This window comes from Mobula birostris, chromosome 13 (genome assembly GCF_030028105.1).
Source record: "Mobula birostris isolate sMobBir1 chromosome 13, sMobBir1.hap1, whole genome shotgun sequence".
Lineage (NCBI taxonomy): Eukaryota > Metazoa > Chordata > Chondrichthyes > Myliobatiformes > Myliobatidae > Mobula > Mobula birostris.
Genome location: NC_092382.1, coordinates 5183279 through 5204233, shown reverse-complemented (window position 1 = coordinate 5204233; position 20955 = coordinate 5183279). Strand labels below are relative to the sequence as shown.

The following is a 20955-nucleotide window of genomic DNA, read 5'->3' as shown; positions in this document are numbered from 1 at the left end:
GATTTTGGAATACGGCTCGACGACTGAAAATCTTCTGTGATTTGTATTTCGTTTTCCCAGCGCGGAACCTGTGAAATTCTTTGTGATTACTTCCTCGTTGCATTTTAATGTGGATTTACAAGTTTCCCCATTCCGTGGAAAACTGAAACTTGCCATCTTGAAACTTTCAGAACTGTTCCTAAACTTGACATTTTTGCAGCCACAAACGCATAACACTGTTAACTTCTGTTTAGAAGAGTAGTTTGTTTAATTGTCTCTATACTAATACAGATAGTAGTTTATACTAATACAGACTGAGTTTGTGGTCTATCGCTGCCGGTACATAACACAGAGTGGCGGGCGGGTCGCTGGAGTCTCTCCCTGGGTTGTGGGACCCCACCGGTCACGTGATCCTGTTCGCCCCGCCCATTTAACCGCAGACGGGCAGCAGCAGCGCGTCTTTTCCCGAGGCCCCGCCCTCCGGATGACGCAATAATCTCTCCGCGCATGCTCACTGTCGCCAGACGGACGGTGTTTGCCTTTCCGCTCAGTGCTGAAGCGAGTTGTCTGCGGGATCGGGAAGGGACGATCGCCTCCCAGGTCGGGGAGCCGGGGGTCGGGATCACTGTCTGCGGGCCGAAGATATCACTTTCCCATCGGTGAGTACTGAGACCGATCCCGAGCGGGGAGATCTGATGTTGGCCGCCAGCCCCGAACGGCGGGCCAATTACTCATTTAGTACCCAGTTATCTGGGCTCGTCAGAAACGTGGCGACTTCACTTAATCTGCATTGAACGACCCAAACCAGGAGCCCAGGCTGTCTCTTTCCGCAGAATTGAAACGGAAGTCCCGTCAGCAGGTCACGTGAGGCTATTTAGCCCCGCCCTCCGCTTTGTGACGCAAGATCACGTGGTGTGTGCTCACACTCCCCGATGGGTGGCGATTCTCCGGGACCCCCTGGTAGCAGCGGAGATGCAGAGGAGCAGATTGGGAGGCAGATTCTGGAAAGGTGCAAAAATAACAGGGTTGTTATCATGGGTGACTTTAACTTCCCCAATATTGATTGGCACCTGATTAGTTCCAAGGGTTCAGATGGGGCAGAGTTTGTTAAGTATGTCCAGGACGGATTCCTGTCACAGTATGTGGACAGGCCGACTAGGGGGAATGCCATACTAGATCTAGTACTAGGTAATGAACCGGGTCAGGTCACAGATCTCCCAGTGGATGAGCATCTAGGGGACAGTGACCACCGCTCCCTGGCCTTTAGCATTATCATGGAAAAGGATACAATCAGAGAGGACAGGAAAATTTTTAATTGGGGAAGGGCAAGTTATGAGGCTATAAAGCTCACACCTGTGGGTGTGAATTGGGGTGATGTTTTTGCAGAGAAATGTACTATGGACATGTGGTCGATGTTTAGAGATCTCTTGCAGGATGTTAGGAATAAATCTGTCCTGGTGAGGAAGATAAAGAATGGTAGGGTGAAGGAACCATGGGTGACAAGTGAGGTGGAAAATCTAGTCAGGTGGAAGAAGGCAGCATACATGAGGTTTGGGAAGCAAGGATCAGATGGGTCTATTGAGGAATATAGGGAAGCAAGAAAGGAGCTTAAGAAGGGGCTGAGAAGAGCAAGAAGGGGGCCTGAGAACGCCTTGGTGAGTAGGGTAAAGGAAAACCCCAAGGCATTCTTCAATTATGTGAAGAACAAAAGGATGTCAGGAGTGAAGGTAGGACCGATTAGAGATAAAGGTGGGAAGATGTGCCTGGAGGCTGTGGAAGTGAGTGAGGTCCTCAATGAATACTTCTCTTCGGTATTCACCAATGAGAGGGAACTTGATGATGGTGAGGACAATATGAGTGAGGTTGATGTTCTGGAGCATGTTGATATTAAGGGAGAGGAAGTGTTGGAGTTGTTAGAATACATTAGGATGGGTAAGTCCCTGGGGCCTGACAGAATATTTCCCAGGCTGCTGCACGAGGTGAGGGAAGAGATTGCTGAGCCTCTGGCTAGGATCTTTATGTCCTCGTTGTCCACAGGAATGGTACCGGTGGATTGAAGGGAGGCGGATGTTGTCCCATTGTTCAAAAAAGGTAGTAGGGATAGTCCGGGTAATTATAGACCAGTGAGCCTTAAATCTGTGGTGGGAAAGCTGTTGGAAAAGATTCTTAGAGATAGGATCCCTGGGCATTTCAAGAATCATGGTCTGATCAGGGACAGTCAGCATGGCTTTGTGAAGTGCAGATCGTGTCTAACAAGCCTGATAGAGTTCTTTGAGGAGGTGTCAAGGCATATAGATGAGGGTAGTGCAGTGGATGTGATCTACATGGATTTTAGTAAGGCATTTGACAAGGTTCCACACGGTAGGCTTATTCAGAAGGTTAGAAGGCATGGGATGCAGGGAAGTTTGGCCAGGTGGATGCAGAATTGGCTTGCCTGCAGAAGGCAGAGGGTCGTGGTGGAGGGAGTACATTCAGATTGGAGGATTGTGTCTAGTGGTGTCCCACAAGGATCTGTTCAGGGATCTCTACTTTTCATGATTTTTATTAATGACATGGGTGTGGGGGTAGAAGGGTGGGTTGGCAAGTTTGCCGGTAACACAAAGGTTGGTGGTGTTGTAGATAGTGTAGAGGATTGTCAAAGATTGCAGAGAGACATTGATAGGATGCAGAAGTGGGCTGAGAAGTGGCAGATGGAGTTCAACCCGGAGAAGTGTGAGGTGGTACACTCTGGAAGGACAAACTGCAAGGCAGAGTACAAAGTAAATGGCAGGATACTTGGTAGTGTGGAGGAGCAGAGAGATCTGGGGGTACATGTCCACAGATCCCTGAAAGTTGCCTCACAGGTGGATAGGGTAGTTAAGAAAGCTTATGGGACGTTAGCTTTCATAAGTCAAGGGATAGAGTTTAAGAATCGCAATGTAATGATGCAGCTCTGTAAAACTCTGGTTAGGCCACACTTGGAGTATTGTGTCCGGTTCTGGTCACCTCACTATAGGAAGGATGTGGAAGCATTGGAAAGGGTACAGAGGAGATTTACCATGATGCTGCCTGGTTTAGAGAGTATGGATTATGATCGGATATTAAGGGAGCTAGGGCTTTACTCTTTGGAAAGAAGGAGGATGAAAGGAGACATGATAGAGGTGTAGAAGATAATAAGAGGAATAGGTAGAGTGGATAGCCAGGGCACCACTGCTCAATACAAGAGGACATGGCTTTAAGGTAACGGGTGGGAAGTTCAAGGGGGATATTAGATGAAGGTTTTTTACTCAGAGAGTGGTTGGTGCATGGAATGCACTGCCTGAGTCAGTGGTGGAGGCAGATACACCAGTGAAGTTTAAGAGGGTACTAGACAGGTATATGGAGGAATTTAAGGTGGGGGGTTATATGGGAGGCAGGGTTTGAGGGTCGGCACAACATTGTGGGCCGAAGGGCCTGTAATGTGCTGTACTATTCTATGTTCTACGTTTCCTCTACGTTGTGTTGGGGAAATCTAATGTTGGCCACTGAGTCGCGTTAACTTCCCCCAACTCGCCTCGCTTCCTGAGGCCCCTCGCATTTGTCCCTCAGCTTTCGGCTGTAGACTTCTCCCCGATTGGGGTGGGTGAGAAAGGAGAACGTCCCAGGTTGTGGGGATCTTTGATTTCACTGCCTGCTTTACCGAGGGACTGGGAAGTCTAGGGGGCAGAATAGTTTCTGTGATGTGCTGATCTGTATCCAAAGGTCTCTGGAGTTCATCACAGTCACGGGCGGAGCAGTTACCATGGAAACATGTGAAGTGTCCGGATGAGAAACTTTCTGTGGTGTGTTGATAAAAATTTGGTGAGGGTCAAAGTATATATGGCAAATTTCTTGTTGTTTGTTCTAACTTTGTCATTTTAGGATCTTTTATACAGTAGTATGTACTATTAATTCAGTATCTGTGTCTTGCTGGAGGACCATCAATGATTGTCTTTGATCCCTTCTCCCACCTGGTTCCATGTGCTCATCCCTGCCCATCTTGTTCAACCTCTGTCCAGTCTCCTAACCCCACCCCACTGTCCCGCTTCAGCGATATACATCAACCATCTGGGTCAACCTCGGTCACCCTGTGTCCCACCTCCTCAATGTTGTATATCAGCAATTTTTCTTCTAACCCTTGTTATTGTGAAGTGTTCTTTTGCACCTTTGGCCTTGCTGAGTTATTTCCAGAATCAGTTTTTGTTAGCTGGAATGCCAGAGGGTCATCAGGTACCAGTTGTGTTGTGCATTGGTGTGGAGATGCTGGTTTTTGAACTGTGACTGGCTGACACACTGCAGCATTTTCCTGTCAGCAAAGAGTACTGGGAGAGTCCTGTGATCTACATTCCAGGCATATGGAACTGTCGCTGTTTCGGTTTTGCCTTTGGTTAGTGCTTCTACAGATGGGGCAGGATGGTCGTCCTTCTGCAATGAAGCAGAAATTTCGAGCAGCTGGACATTGGTTGTGTGGAAATCCCAGAATGCACTACCCAGTCTGAGTTGCGGTGGTGATGTGTGAGATTTTCAGGGTCAGTGAGTGGCAGGTTCAGCTGTGTGAGGTTGAATCCTGGGGTATCACAGTTTTTGCTCCAGGTAAAATGGACCCGGGGATCGAGCTGCTTGGGTTTATGAGGTGTTGAGCGAGTATTTCTGGTCTGGGATCAGATGTTTATTTCTGGAGTTCCTTTGGAAGCAATGACTGCTAATCTGAGGAGAGGCTATGAGTAAATGGACTATTCTGTGTTTACAGCAGTAGAAATAGACCCATGAGTTTGGTGTTCAAACTGTGTTTGGAAATCCCCCCTGTCTGTCACTCAGTGGAAATCAGACAGAATCTCAAGTTGCTGGAGATTGGCACTAAAAACTGAAAATGTTTGAAGTCATTCTGATGAAACATTATTAACCTGAATTGTAAAGTGTGTTCCTGTCCCCACAGCTATTCCTTACCTGCTGAGTGTTTCTGGTAATTCCAGTTTCCTTTTATTACGTTCACCCTGGACTGGTTTATATTTCCTGAAATAAACCTGGTTTCACTTGGAAACGGAAATGGCTTGTTTTGTGATCGTAGTGTTATGTGGTCGGCAACTATGAATATAGAATTGAGTCAGGTTTTAACAAACAAACTGAAATATTTATTAAACTCTGCTCAACAATAGTGAAAAGTAAACTAACGACTAACTTAACTGGAAGTTAACTGCTATATGGCAATTTAACAAACAGCCAAACTCTGGAACAGTTCTTAAAGAGGTAAATTCAAACACAGTCTTAAAGTGGTAAATTTGAAAGTCCAAGTGATTTACGCAGTCAATAAGGAGAGACTTCTCTGGAAACGGATTTCTTCAAAGATGTGACGTTACTGCTGATTCTGTCCAAAGGATTCATGTCAAAGGAAATAAAACGGATTAAAGGAACTGACCTTTTTCTGGATGCTGAACACTGCACAAACCTTTCCCAAGCTTGCAGGGGTTATCTCAGATGCAGATCACTAATTCTGAACGAAGATTCAATAAGGTCGATCTTTTATGAAACCGCCAAATGACACAACCTTTACTCAATCCTTCAGGTTCCTGTAGTTTGGTAAAGGTCTTCACTCTCCGACACTAGACTGCAAAGGTAAACAAACAAAACCTGGCAGCGATTGGCGAAACTGCCAGAACAACGGTTTTACCTTAAAATAGAGAGTAAAACTTTGCTTTGAAACAAAACTACGTCATGAGATGATTACGCAGCAAAACTAACTGACGAACCAAAACTGATGAACTAACTCCGTAACAACAGGGGTTTCCCCATGTATACCTGTTGGAACAGGTCATCACATGACCTCACACTGGTGGGAAAATTACTTGACCCCACCATCACAACGCAATTACATCATGCTCACAAGATACTCCATTACTTCATGGTCATAAGACAGTCACAAGATACCCACAAGGTATGTAACAGTAAAACAGTAAAGAAAGCACAACATTTCCCCCTAAATTATCCTGGTACCAATTTGTCTATTATTCCTGGAAATGTGTTTGTACAGTTGTTGCAAACAAGATTTACAAGAATAATCTGAGGAATGATCGGCATTATGTATGAGGAGAATTTCATGGTTCTGGGCCTGTGCTGGATGTAGTTCAGAGGGACAGTTGGGGTGGTGGAGGGATGTATGGTCAAGTAAACCTCTTGAAAGCTGAAAAGCCTGGATACAGTGGACATGGAGAGGATGTTTCCATTAGACGGAGAGTCTGTGATCTGACAGCACAGTCTCAGAATAAAGATGCTTCCCTTTAAGACTGACATGAGAAAAATGTTTTGGCCAAAAGATGTCTGATCTGTAGGATTTGTTGCCACAGATTTTGGTTGAGGCTGCCATTCGGGTATATTTTTGACAGAGATTAATATATTCATGATTGCTAAGTAACTTCGGTGTTACAGGAGGAAGGCAGGAATATGGTGTTGGAATAAAAATCAGCTATGGTTGAGTGGTGAGGCAGACCAGATGGATTGACTCACCTAATTCTGTTCCTGTGTCTTATGTCTTACCATGACTGAATGATGGGTTGTTCTTATCCCACATCGTTTTGTGACGTGTGAGGGACAATAATAGATTGTTCACTGAGATCATTATATCTGCCTTCAATGTTTAAATTTCAGTGAGTTTTGTTCTTAGTAACATTAAACAGAAATGTTTTTTTCTCCTTTTTATTGTTATTGTGCTTCATTATCTTTCACGTTAAAGTTAGACCTGCGGTGAGAGATTTATTGGAAGAAAATCCCCAACTGGAAGCAAACCACTACTGAAGATCAGGGAACAGCAACAAGAGAATCAGCCCGAGGGTTGAGAGCATCAGCTGGAGAGGATCCATCTGACTCGGAGAATCCAGTGATTCAGTCAGGGGAAAGTTTGGTGAGTCTCATTTACTCAAACACTGGTCTTTTAGACGTTGCATACTTGTACAAAGGATGGTAGGAAATAGTTGGGGTGAGACTGAATGTTCCCAGAAGAGCCAGTTATGCCTCTGTCAGACCCAGTTGCAATCACTCCAGGTCTGGTAATGTGCTTCCAGCAGCCCAGCCCTTTAAAACCACTCCCATTCTGTGGAAGTTGAATCCGGATAAAGTCACTCAGAGATCGTATAAGTACAAACTATTTATTCCAAGCACCCGGGGCTATTCAGTTATTCGCTCAAACAGGAACAGTCCATGACTGTTCCTGCCCAATCCACTAACTGACTAACAATTCCCCTTACACCACAGATATATCCGTCCAGATACCCCCCACACAAGACAGGCTGGAGTCAAAGTTATTTGCTAAAGACAAATTACAAAATAGTCATAATGGCTTACACACACAGAACAGACTGAATCTGTCCTATCTCTACACATGAGTGCACAAGGAGATAAGCATCCTGAAACCCCAGCTAGCTACCCTCAAGCAGAAATATGGCTCAGCGTGGCTTAGCACATCTGTTGACCATCAGCAGTTTCTTTCAGAAAAACAGGCTGCTATCGTTTAACCATGTGTTAACCCTTTTACATACTTTATCATTCATTACATGATCAACAAAGCAGTAATTTGATCATTACATGATCAACAAAGCAGTAATTTTTCACAGAGAAAGCAACCGAGTACAGCATTGACATATCAGTGGGTAATAACAGCGTACAACAGTAATTATAACAATGACATGTAGAACTATTAGGCCATAATGCAATATCATGCCCCACATATCACCGAACAGGCCTTCGAAGACCATCATTTTGACCCTTTGGTGACCCCATGTAAATCCTGTCCAACTTTCTTAATGCTGCAGTCTCCTCGGCAGTGTGCTCGGAGAGGGATGTAATGTTAGTAGACTCATCAGGGATATAGGTGTAGCATTCTGTGTCAATAATAGCACAGGTTCACCCTTTCTCAGCTGGGATAAAATCTGAAGCCATACAATTCTGTAGGACTGTGTGCCGGATTGCAGTCATTTCAGTGGATATTTCTGTTACTTGGGCCTGTGTTTCTGTCAGGGCCCCTGCAGTATTGTGGCCAGCTCCTCAAGTGCTGTAGCCAAATTGATTATCTCTCGTGAATTCCTGGCTACTTCATAGGAGAGAAAAGCAATCATCCAAAATCGCTCGGTCTCAGTTATTCCTCTGCAATGCTGGGCACCTGCAAGTATGGCCAGGATGCATGTTTCCCAGTATAGGAAGTTCCGTTTGGTGGGGGCCTGAGATAGCATCCCTCAAAACACTGACAGCCACAGTCATCTCTGACTAGAACATAGCTCCTCACCCCTCTTCCCCGGGTGTTGTTTATGAAAGCCGTGGCTGAGAGTTCCTCGCTCTGGTTGAGCGGGATTACTGACATTGGAATCATAGTTTTACCATGCTGGGGAATTTCAGTACAAACCCAGCAGACACCTAGTTCTACCTGTTTGGCTTAGATGTGACAGAGAGACAGAAAGATGTTAACATGGGGGCCCCCGGATGCTGGGGTGAGCCCTCTCAAAGACATGAACACAAACACCACTATCAGCCAATACATTTTCCTTTTGTCCGAGAGAGTCCTTCTACTCAGTTCCGTCAGTAACAAATTTGGTGTCTGTTCACTGTATCCACCGAGATTGCCCCTTCAGTTTCACAGCCGTGGGAGTGGTCAGTAACTCCTGATGTGGTCCTCTCCACCGAGGTCCGAGATTCCCTCGATCCCAGTTCTTCATCAGGACAAAATCCCCAGGTTCTATGGTGGGATAGTCACTCCTCTCTGCGGGGTAGTTCCCTTCCTTGCAAGCCTGTCGTACCTGTGAATGTAATGCTTGGAAAATTTTGGTTAGTTGGCATATGTATTTCCCCATCTCTTCCCCTAGAGTATGCTGTTACGTACCCCATAGGTTTTTTATAGATGCTCAATTCCTCGGAGGGTTCAGGGGAAATATTTATGTGCAATGTAGAAACCGGTGTCACCTGTGTGTATTGTGGTGATGCAAAAGTTGCTGGAGAATTTACAATTGGGAAGAAGTGGAGTGATACTTGGAAATCTGACTTTTTAAAGCATAATTTAGCAAGCAAGCCATATATGGATAATGTGCAAAAGCTCTGATGAGAAAATCCTTCGTTATCTGTTACAGGCCTGCTACATGGGTTGCGTGAGAGTGCAGATGAACTTAAACAAACCCAGAGGAGATCAAAGTTCTTATAGACAGTGATTTGCTAGCTGTTAAAATGAATACCTCTCTATATAAAATTCACTATGCACATGTTGTTACTGGGTAAAAAATATACGGTACAAGATTGATGTGCACACTGGTCATGACAAATTAGAGGGGACATTGGTGGGAAGGTGGGGAGACCTCCAGTGTCCCTGATGCCCTCACCTACAAGATGTACATCCAGCTGCAGCTTGTAACCCTGCACTTTAAGGAGCTGTAACTTGAAATGGATGAATTCCAGATCATCCAGGAGTTGGAGGGGGTGATAAATATGACATGAAGGGAGGTGAGTTACAGCCAAGGTGCAGGACACAGGAAACTGGGTGCGAGTCGGGAAGGGGAATGAGGTTAAATAGCCATTGCAGAGTACTTTTGTTGCTATCCCACACAACAACAGGTGGACCGCTTTAGAAACTGTTGGGGGAGGAGGATTACTGACAGGGGAAAATCAAAGGGATGATAGGGGATTCGTTAGTTAGGGGAACAGAACAAGAGGGGTCTAATATCCTAGTGGTAAGGCTTGCTAGTGTGGGGGGAATGGGGTGATATGGTTAAAATAAGTTGTAGGAGGAATGGGAGCCAGAATGACAGAACAGATAGTGGAGAGGGTGAAATCAATTGAATTGACTTTATTACATACATCCTTCATATACATGAGGAGTAGAAATCTTTACGTTACGTCTACATGTAAATGTGCAATATGTAATTTATAGTACCTTATAACAAATAATTTGTTCATAGGACAGTCAGAATAACATACAAGTGCAATTGTATCAGCATGAGTTGATCAGTCTGATGGCCTGGTGGAAGATGATGTCCCGAAGCCTGTTGGTCCTTTTGCTGTGGTACCGTTTCCTGGATGGTAGCAGTGGGAACAGTTTGTGGTTGTGGTGAATTGGGTCTCCAATATCCTTTGGGCCCTTTTTACACAGATGTCTCTGTAAATGTCCTGAATAGTGGGAAGTTCACATCGACAGATGTGCTGGGCTGTCCGCACCAGTCTCTGCAGGTTCCTGCAATTAACGGAAGTACGGTTCCCGCGATTAAGGGAAGTACGGTTGCCATATCAGGCAATGATGCAGCCAATCAGGATGCTCGCAGTTGTGTTCCAGTAGAAAGTCCTTAGGATTTGGGGCCCCATCCCAAACTTCTTTAACCGTCTGAGGTGAAAGAGGTGTTTTTGTGCTTTTTTCTCAACACAGCCAGTATGTACAGGCCAAGTGATATTCTTGGTGATGTTTATGCTGAGGAACTTAAAGCTGTTCACCCTCCCAACCCCAGATCCATTGATGTCAATAGGGGTTAGCCTGTCTCCATTCCTCCTGTCGTCCACAATCAGCTCCTTTGTTTTTGTGACAATGAGCGAGAGGTTGTTTTCTTGACACCAGTCAGATGTTGTTCAGACCTCAGATAGAGTCAGCAATCAAATAGTTGAGCATGGTGTGATGATGTGCTTAGTTGTGTATATCACAATGCAAGAAGCATCGTAGGAAATCCAGATGAGCTCAGGACAGGGAATTATGATATTGTAGCCATTACTGGGACTTGGTTGCACCCAACAGTCTGAAGGATTTAGAGGAACAAATTTGTAGAGAGATCACAAACCATGCCAAGAAACAAAGGTTGATCCAGTAAGTGCTTTTAACTTTCCATATATTGACCTGGACTCCCATACTGTAAAAGGCCTAGATGGGGTAGAGGTTGTCAAATGTGCCCTTAATCAGTACGTAGAATTTCGGATGTAGAAGTGTGCAATAACCTGTTCGGAAATATTCCAGGGCTGGTGACAGAAAATAGTGATCATAATGCCATGAGATTCAAAGTAAATATGGAAAAAGAGAGGTCTGGGCCATGGGTTGAGATTCTAAATTGGAGAAAGGTCAATTTTGATGGTATCAGAAAGGATCTGACAAGTGTGGTTTGGGACAGGCTGTTTTCTGGCAAAGGAGTACTTGGTAAGTGGGAGGCATTCAGAAGTGAAATTTTGAGGGTGTCAAGTTTGTATGTGCCTGCCAGAATAAAAGCTGAAAGATGGCTGATGCAGGGTACCTTGGTTTTCAAAAGATATTGAGGCCCCGGACATTTTATTCCTCCAAATGCCTCAGACTGTTGGGTGCAACCAAGACTCATTAATGACTACAATATCATAATTCCACGCCCTGAGCTCATCTGACATTTTTTTAGTTGTCTTCTGTTGGTTTCTAAAAGCTTCCCAATAGTTTTTGCTCTTTTGTTTGCCCTCTCTTTGGCTTTTATGTTGGCTTTGGCTTCTCATTTCATCCACAGTTGTGTCCTCCTGTCTTTCCGATGCTTCAACTTCTTTGGGATGTATCGATCACTCAGCTCCCAAATTGCTCCCAGAAGCTCCAGCCATTGCTGCTCCATTGTCACTCCTACCTTTTCCCTTCCAAACAAGTTTGACCAGCCTCTCTGTCATAGTAACATGGCGAAGTTCAGTACAGATACAGGTTATTTGGCCCATCTAGTCAATGCTGAAGAAAATATTTAAGCTGTCTTATACGACCACTTGCACTGGGACCATCGCCCTCCTTACCCCTACCATCCAGGCTCCCATCCAAACTTCCTTTAAATAGTGAAACCGAGCTCATATTCGCTACTTGTTCTGGCATCTCATTCCACACTTTCACAACCATTTCAGTAAAGAGCTTTTCCAAATGTTCCCATTAAATTTTCACCTTCCCCACTTACCCATGACCTCGGGTTGTCACCCCCCCAACCTCAGTGGAAACAGCTGCTTGCATTTACCCTATCTATACCCTCATAATTTTGTATACAGTACTTCTGGCAAATCCTCAGAGCAATGTATAATTTCCTTGTTGATGTTTAGAGCCTTTTTTAGGTGCACAAGATGATGAGGGGCATTAATCGTGTGGACACGAGGGGGTATCGCTTTAAGGTGCTTGGAAATTGATACTGAGAAGATGTCAGGGGTAGGTTTTTTTACACAGAGAGTGGTGGGTGCGTGGAATGCACTGCCGGCTATTTGTGTGTGAGTGTTTCAGTTACTGTGGGGCCAGGAACCCATGCAGCTCAATGAGAACAGGGAATAATACCAATGGAGAGAGTCAAACTGAGCCAGGTCACTGGTTGGAGATGGCAGAAATGCCCCATTCTTACAGAGACAGGAAGAGCATCAGAGAATTTGATGGTCACTCCAGATACCAGCACTGTGCCCAGTTAGAAGATGATTTCTCTCTCCAACTTGGGTTGAACTTCACTGTAACAGTGAGATGCCAGATCACACCTTGATAACTCAAGTAATCTCATCTGAAATGTTGTCCTACACCTATTGATGGATTTTGTAAATCTTTTTACAGGTTAAAAATGGCAAGGAATTTGTCTACGTGAATCTCGAACACAACACGCCAGTTTTGCTGTCTCTGTCCAGATACTTAAGAAGAGGAGCAAGGGATTCACTCGATCATCCTTCCTGCTCAGACTGTGGGGAGGGATTGTCATCTGACCGACTGGCATGCCCGTCATTTTACATATGGGGAGAGGCCGTTCATCTGCTCAGGCAGTGGGAATGGATTCACTTGGTCATTTCAACTGAAGGTGCATCAGCGAATTCACCTGTTCTGTGTGTGAGAAGGGACTCAGTCGGTCTACCCACCTTTGGACACATGAGTCAGTTCATACTGAGCAGAGGCTGGTCATCCGCTGAACTTGTGGTAAAGGATTCACTTGGTCATCTGGCCTAATGGCTCACCAACGAGTTCACACCGGGGAGTGGCCGTTCACCTGCTCGGACTGTGGGAAGGGATTCACTTACTCATCTAAACTGAAGATACATCAGCGAGTTCACACCGGGGAGATGCCATTCACCTGCTCAGACTGTGGGAAGGGATTCACTTGCTCATCTAAACTGAAGGTACATTGGCGAGTTCACACTGGAGAGAGGCCGTTCACCTGCTCAGTCTGTGGGAAGGGATTCACTTGCTCATCTCAACTGAACATACATCAGCGAGTTCACACTGGAGAGAGGCCGTTCACCTGCTCAGTCTGTGGGAAGGGATTCACTTGCTCATCTATACTGAAGGTACACCAGCGACTTCACACCGGGGAGAAGCTATTCACCTGCTCAGACTGCGGGAAGGGATTCATTCGGTCATCCTACCTACAAGCACACTGGTCAGTTCACACTGGGGAGTGGCCGTTCACCTGCACGGACTGTGGGAAGGGATTCACTTGCTCATCTAAACTGAAGGAACATCAGCGAATTCACACTGGAGAGAGACCGTTCACCTGCTCAGACTGTGGGAAAGGATTCATCCAGTTATCCCACCTGCAAGCACACAAGTCAGTTCACACTGGGGAGCGGCCGTTCACTTGCTCAGACTGTGGAAAGAGATTCACTTACTCATCCCACCTGAAGGCACATCAGCGAGTTCACACTGGAGAGAGGCCGTTCACCTGCTCAAATTGCGGGAAGGGATTCACTCAGTCATCTCACCTGAAGGTACATCAGCGAGTTCACACTGGGGAGAGGCCGTTCACCTGCTCAGACTGTGGGAAGGGATTCACTTGCTCATCTAAACTGAAGGAACATCAGCGAATTCACACTGGAGAGAGGCCGTTCACCTGCTCAGACTGTGGGAAAGGATTCATCCAGTTATCCCACCTGCAAGCACACAAGTCAGTTCACACTGGGGAGCGGCCGTTCACTTGCTCAGACTGTGGAAAGAGATTCACTTGCTCATCCCAACTGAAGGTACATCAGCGACTTCACACCGGGGAGAAGCTATTCACCTGCTCAGACTGCGGGAAGGGATTTGCTCAGTCATCTGAACTACTGGTACACAAGTCAGTTCATACTGGGGAGAGGCCATTCACCTGCTCAGACTGTGGAAAAGAATTCACTTGCTCATCTAAACTGAAGGTACATCAGCGAATTCACACTGGGGAGAGGCCGTTCACCTGCTCGGACTGTGGGAAGGGATTCACTCGGTCATCCCAACTACTGCTACACAATTCAGTTCACACTGGGGAGAGGCCGTTCACCTGCTCAGTGTGTGGGAAGGGATTCACTCAGTCATCTAAACTGAAGGTACATCAGAGTGTTCACACTGGAGAGAGGCCGTTCACCTGCTCAGACTGCGGGAAGGGATTCACTCGGTTATCCTACCTACAAGCACACTGGTCAGTTCACACTGGGGAGTGGCCGTTCAGCTGCTCGGACTGTGGGAAGGGATTCACTCGGTCATCCCAACTACTGCTACACAATTCAGTTCACACTGGGGAGAGGCCGTTCACCTGCTCAGTGTGTGGGAAGGGATTCACTCAGTCATCTAAACTGAAGGTACATCAGAGTGTTCACACTGGAGAGAGGCCGTTCACCTGCTCAGACTGCGGGAAGGGATTCACTCGGTCATCCTACCTACAAGCACACTGGTCAGTTCACACTGGGGAGTGGCCGTTCACCTGCGCGGACTGTGGGAAGGGATTCACTTGCTCATCTAAACTGAAGGAACATCAGCGAATTCACACTGGAGAGAAGCCGTTCACCTGCTCAGACTGTGGGAAAGGATTCATCCAGTTATCCCACCTGCAAGCACACAAGTCAGTTCATACTGGGGAGCGGCCGTTCACTTGCTCAGACTGTGGAAAGAGATTCACTTGCTCATCCCACCTGAAGGCACATCAGCGAGTTCACACTGGAGAGAGGCCATTCACTTGCTCAAATTGCGGGAAGGGATTCACTCAGTCATCTCACCTGAAGGTACATCAGCGAGTTCACACTGGGGAGAGGCTGTTCTCCTGCTCAGTATGTGGGAAGGGATTCACTTGGTCAAGTCAACTACAGAGACACCAGTCAGTTCACACTGGGTAGTGGCTGATCACCTGCTCGGACTTTGGGAAGAGATTCTCTCAGCCAAATCAACCAAGTGTGCATCATTGAGTTCACACTCGGGAAAGGCTGTTCACCGGCTGTGAATGTGGTAAAGGATTCATTCAGTTATCTATCCTTATGACACCCTACGGGATTCACACTGGGGAGAAAGTTTCAATAAGCTGCATGCTGGATATTTGTCCATCACTGTTGCTGAATGCTATTTCGAGAGTGACTGTCGGTGCTGAACTCTGCAATTATTGCTGCTGCTCACCACACCCAGTCTGCACCCTGGTCACTGGGCATGGGAGGAGGTTCTTCTGCTGCATATTCACCTTTAATGGGACTGGAGTTTTAATATTCTGGACCTGAGACAAATCAGTCAGTTCTATTTTAAACTCTGTCTCTGGTACTTAGTAAATTTATAACACACCTAGTGTACAGTCGAGCAGTGGTCCCCAGCCACCGGGCCGCAAAGTATGCACTACCGGTCCGCGAGGAAATGATAGGATTTGGCGATATGAGTCAGCTGCACCCTTCCTCATTCCCTGTCACGCACTGTTGAGCTTGAACGCACGCGAGGTCATTACCCGCACGTCATCCATGTCAGCGCGGGAAGGAGATCAACTCCTCGAGCTTGCAAATGACGATGGGCTGCAAAGTATGTTTGACATAACATCTCTGCTGGCGTTCTGGATCAAAGTCAAGGCTGAATATCCTGAGAAAGCCACGAAAGCACTGAAAATGTTGCTCCCATTTCCAACATATCTCTGCAATGAATGCAACGAAAACCAAATTGTGTAATGGACTGGACATAAGGAACCCCGTTCAAGTATCGCTGTGTCCCATCACCCCTCGATGGGACCATCTGGTTGCAGGGAAACAAGCCCAGGGCTCCCACTGATTCAGCAATATTGGTGTGTTGCAATGATTTATATGTTCATATGGGGAAAATATGTGCTGTGTGTTTAATATCCAAATGTTACTTAAAATGTTATGATGCTATTGACTTATATAACCATATAACAATTACAGCATGGAAACAGGCCATCTCTGCCCTTCTAGTCCATGCTGAACACTACTCTCACCTAGTCCCACCAACGATGGACCACTGACCTAGTCCATTCCTCTCCTGTCCATATACCTATCCAATTTTTCTTTAAATTATATCGAACCTGCCTATACCATTTCTACTGGAAGTTCATTCAACACTTACTTCAAGCTCCCCTGTCCTTCCCTGATACGGTAATTGACTTATTGCTATATTCATGTGAGGAAAATATGCGCTGTGTGTGTAATATTAAATTCGTTAGATAAACGCTCTTAGAAACAAAATTGAGTGTAGTAGCCACTTATCACCTATATTCCGGTTGTGATTAACACCTCCCTTCCCACCCCCCCCGAACAGAATCGCCAAAAACGATTTCTAGAAGAAATCGGCAGGTACACGCATGCGCACTGGTGCCCGCGCAAGGCTTCATGGTCGTTGTAGTCTCTGTAAACAATGTATTTGGCTCTACTCTTGTCCATTGGCAACCCTACCCACCGCCCTCACCCCCGGGTTGGCCAGTCCGCAAGAGTATTGTCAATATGAAACCGGTCCGCAGTGCAAAAAAGTTGGGGACCCCTGCAGTAGCGAGTCAGCTCAGGCCGGCTGGACCCTGCCAGTGATTTTGTTCCATGACAGTTCTTTTAAATCCTCCCGTGTACGGCCAAAGTCAGCATGGTTTTCCTCAGGAGAAATCTTCTCAGACGAATCTGTTGGAATTCTTTGGTGAAATGAGAAAGGCAGTGGGTGTTGTTTGTTTGGATTTTCAGATGGTCTTGAACAAGGTGTTGCACCTGACGCTGATTAACAAGACCACAGCTCATGGTGTTTGGTGTCTCTTTGCCTGTTCCCACTGGAGTTTAGAATAATGGGGGGGGGGGGCGCTGTTTCCTGAATACTGAGAAGCCAAGATAGAGAGGATGTGGAGAGGATGTTTCCCATAATGCAGAGCCCAGGACTGGGGGTACACCCTCAGACTACAGGGAAATCAATTCAGAAGAGAGAGGAGGAGGAAGTCTTATGATATTATGTTTATTCAACACGGCCGTGTCTAATCTATGCATCTGTTCCCATCCCCCTCTATCTCCACCTCAATGTACCCAGCCACCCGCTTACTCTCAGATAGATAGACACTTCACTGATCCTAAAGGAATTTACATGGAAGATTTAGAATTTCAGAAATTTCCATACGTCTCCATTTAAAATGAGCAGCCCTTTTCGATCCCTGTCCGTTTCTCTCTCACTGATCAGCAGAGATGTCAAAGAGCCCATCCGTTTCCCTCGTTTATCTCCCCCGCCTCAATCCCTGTTTTCTATCCCGGTTTATTTCCCCATCTCTATTCCCTCCAATCTCTCTCCTCCGTCATTCTCTCCCGCGCCTCTTTCTGTCCCCTCACTCACTCCCGTTTACTTCTCTCCCACATCCATCTCATTTCCCGCCATTCTCTCCCCTCACTGGTTGTTGCCATCGTCTTTCTCCCCTCTGTTTCTCGCCTCCGCTACTTCTCTCCCATCTCTCCTCAGTCTGTCTCGCTAACACTCCAACGGCCTCTTATTTCTGTAACTCAGTTTCTCCCTCCCTCACTTTCACTACCACCACTCAGCCTGTTTTCTCTCTGTCTCTCTCTCTCCCTCCCCCTCTCTCTCCCACTTTCCCTTCTCTCCTTCTCCCTCTTCCTCTAGATCTCTGGGGAGGAGAAGATGGTGGTACAACGCAGCGCGCAGCCTCTCCAGTGTATGATACCGGTATTTGTAAGTAGGGGCCGTGCACAATTCTGATTTGACGGAGACAGACGTGAGAAGCACAGAAGAATGTCTGGAGTAACTTCTGAAATGCCTGGTTCACTGTTGCTGCTACTGTGTGATCGAGAATCTCCGGAGGGGAAGGACAAAATCCTCGGCTTTGCCTGTTACTGGCAGCCGGGGTTGGGGTCAAAGTGCTCAGCAGAGATGGTGCTCTGTGCTCAGTGTCAGAGGGCTGGTCGGAGGCTCTAAGTTTTCGGATGGACTCAGAGTCGGACTGTGGCCGGGTGCTTCCAGGATGCTGCATCGGCAAGTTTGCGGCACTGGAAGCTCATGGCAGGGAGAGTTTTCTTCCTTCTACCGTCTGCGTGAGATGATGGGACTTTCGAGAGACTTTGAGACTTTTTTTTACCGTGCCCATGGTCTGTTCTCTATCAAATTTCAGTATTGCTTGCACTGTTGTAACTATATGTTATAGTTATGTGTTTTTTGTCAGTTTTTCAGTCTTGGTCTGTTTTGTGTTTCTGTGATATCACACTGGAGGAACATTGTATCATTTCTTAATGCAAAGGCATTACTAAATGACAATAAAAGAGGACTGTGTGTCCCCATAGTCTAATCTAATCTTTCTCTCCCTCCTGTGCTTCATCCAACTCCAAATGCCAGTAAATTCCGATGTTACCCAGCCTACTTATCTTGTTGCTGTCACAATCGCACATCAAAAAGGACGGTATGCTATCCTGGAGTGAACTCGGGCCGAGATTCAGTGTCGGGGTGCGCGGTGCGGTTTGTACACAGAAAGGGGAGAAGAGAAGTGAGAGTGAGAAAAAGTTCGGGTGAGCGGAGTAAGAGAGGGAGGTGAGGAAGTGGGAGAGGGTGTATTAGGGTAAGAGGGGAGAGGGAGAGTAAGAGAAGATGGAGGAGAGAGACAGAGGAAGGTGTTTTGAGGAGTGAGGAGGGTGAAGGGTAGGGAGAAAAGGAGTGACAGATACGGTGAGCACACTATAGAGAGAGGAGGTAGCAGGATGTTGAGGGAGTTCCATTCCCTCTGTCCCACTCACGGTAACTTTTCTAAGGATGTATTTGCATCAACGAAAACAGGATTCAACACGCTCCGATCATGCGCTATTCTGAACTGAAATGTAAGGTCAACCCAGAAACATGAAGAAACTATCACAATAGAACAGTTATTCCCTCTGGGGGCGGTTACGTATCCTAAGACGGCTTTAGGAACAAATAACACTCGCCGGGGGGCGTTCAAGTTTCTTGATGGAGCGGTAAGCTGCCTCTAACTTGAGGCACCAGACCTGACTGACCGTTAGCAGAGCAGACACTTCCAAAAAAAGACGTGGCGCTGGGACACAGGAAGAAGCAGAGCACTGCAGGCAGTGAACATTCGTCGTCACAACGACTCTGACACTCGGCAATCTCGTCCGACCTTACCAACCTAACAGACGTTGTTGGGGATGCATAAATTAGCCGCTAGGGTGCTCGACAGTTCACCTTGACTCACGGCACTCGGGCTAAAATAGGTTGGGAAACACTGCTATAGAAGAAAGAGCTAGCCAATAGATGAGCAAAATCGTCCGCGGATGAGATCCCCACGATCTGAGCAAATGAGGAAAGCGTCCAACGGCAGCCTCAAAGCTGGAGACCTCCTCCCAGAAACTGAGTGGTTCCTTGTGTAAATAAGGACCAGGCGGTTGACACAGAAATAACAAAAATACACATTGAAAGACTAACAAATTCATTACGAAGTGTGCTGTGCCTCTCTCGGGCTCTGAAACAGAATCTGCCAATTGAAACGAGAAACTATCCAACACATTAGCGTATCCAACAGCAATTGATTTCAATCTAGTTACTTACACAGGCGTCATCAAGTGGCAAGCATCATTCATCAAAATCTTGTTTTAAGATGCAAAGTCATGAAAGATACTATAGATTACTGTAAATACAAGCCTGATCCCGTTTTGGAGCCGGAGCCTTACAATTAAATTACGACCGATCCATTATTAGAGCGAGTGGATCCTCGTCCGGATATAATATCACAGGATAAGCATGCAAAGACAATTTACTTGATAGATACAGTATAGCCATTCCGACAAATACAACACGTAGAAACCAGTAAGTGAAAAGCAGCTAAAATATGCTGACTTGAAAGAGGAAAATGAAAGTATGCGATACATGAACAATTGTCCCGGTTGTAATATACACGACTGGTATCATCCCAAAGTCACTACAGAATAACATTAAACAATTAGACCTGCAGGACAATAATAAACACCGCTAGAATAGTCCATGTATTCATCGCAGTTGAGAAATGAGTTCTTTGTTTATGTCCATAGACAACGTTTTACCAGTTTTAACTGAGAAAAAAAATAAAACAACGTTAACCATACGATTGTACTGCGGAGAATGCAGGGGAGATTCAACGTGCAGTTTGTACGGTCGGAAATTTATGAAAAAAAAATCAGGAAGCGAGGTGACATTTTTCCTTGCAGCAGAGTAAGCTTTCTTGTTCATTTCGTTCTGATGCAAAAGACTAACGTAACAAATAAGCTGCAATTTTGCCGATTAGGACTTGAATGTCCCCGGATCCTCTCCCGCTTTGTCATTGCCGAAAGGGTTGTGGCGGTGACAGGAGCCGGAATATGGTGGGAGAATAAACATAAAAGGTAGGGTGAGTTCAATAATTGATAGGAGGTGGATGTCGCGGGCTGAAGGTGTGAATGTGTATTTTCCTGTGTCGTGCCTCTCTCGGGCTCTAAACCAGTTTTATTCTCCCCGCTGCCATGTTCTCCGGTGTCAGTTCTGCAGTGTTAAGATGGAAATCACCATAACCCCCACTGAGAAGAGCTTAGATATTTTGTTTATTAATTATTTGAATTATTGACGTGAGCGGGTATTTCGCTGCGCTGATGAACTGCTGTCATAATAGCCCATAAATAAAAGTGTTTGTGCAGCAGCTTAATATCATCAGCATGTATCCGGTGTGTTGAAAAATCTGTTCTGAATCATTGTAATTATTTTGATCCAATCCGGCAATTTTGTTATAAAGGAAGTCAGAAAATTTACTGGCCACAGGATGATGAAGCTTCCGGAGATGGTGAGAAGTAAAATCACAGACCTCCTCCTGCTCTCCATCTCCG

At 46.0% G+C, this 20955-nt stretch overlaps 2 protein-coding genes across 3 annotated transcripts in view; both read left to right on the top strand.

Annotated features, from left to right (window-relative positions):
• The window catches only part of LOC140208253 (NACHT, LRR and PYD domains-containing protein 3-like), a 228195-nt gene that overhangs the window by 74745 nt on the left and 132495 nt on the right, over positions 1-20955 (top strand). The window contains 1 exon segment of the mRNA XM_072276800.1: positions 884-888. Within this exon segment, the coding sequence (XP_072132901.1) occupies positions 884-888 (5 nt within the window).
• On the top strand, positions 493-18621 carry LOC140208271 (uncharacterized). 2 transcript variants are annotated; one of them, XM_072276841.1, is made up of 3 exons: positions 493-638; positions 6708-6871; positions 12503-18621. In XM_072276841.1, exon 3 carries the CDS (start codon positions 12886-12888, stop codon positions 15013-15015), a length of 2130 nt encoding a protein of 709 aa, XP_072132942.1. In that variant the 5' UTR covers positions 493-638; positions 6708-6871; positions 12503-12885; the 3' UTR covers positions 15016-18621. The 2 variants fall into 2 exon arrangements, with proteins under 2 accessions (XP_072132942.1, XP_072132941.1); XM_072276840.1 differs by having other exon boundaries at positions 6704-6871.

What these genes read in the sequence shown, in the direction of transcription:
- LOC140208271 (XM_072276841.1), top strand. Translation starts at nt 12,886, where the DNA reads ATGGCTCACCAACGAGTTCACACCGGGGAGTGGCCGTTCACCTGCTCG.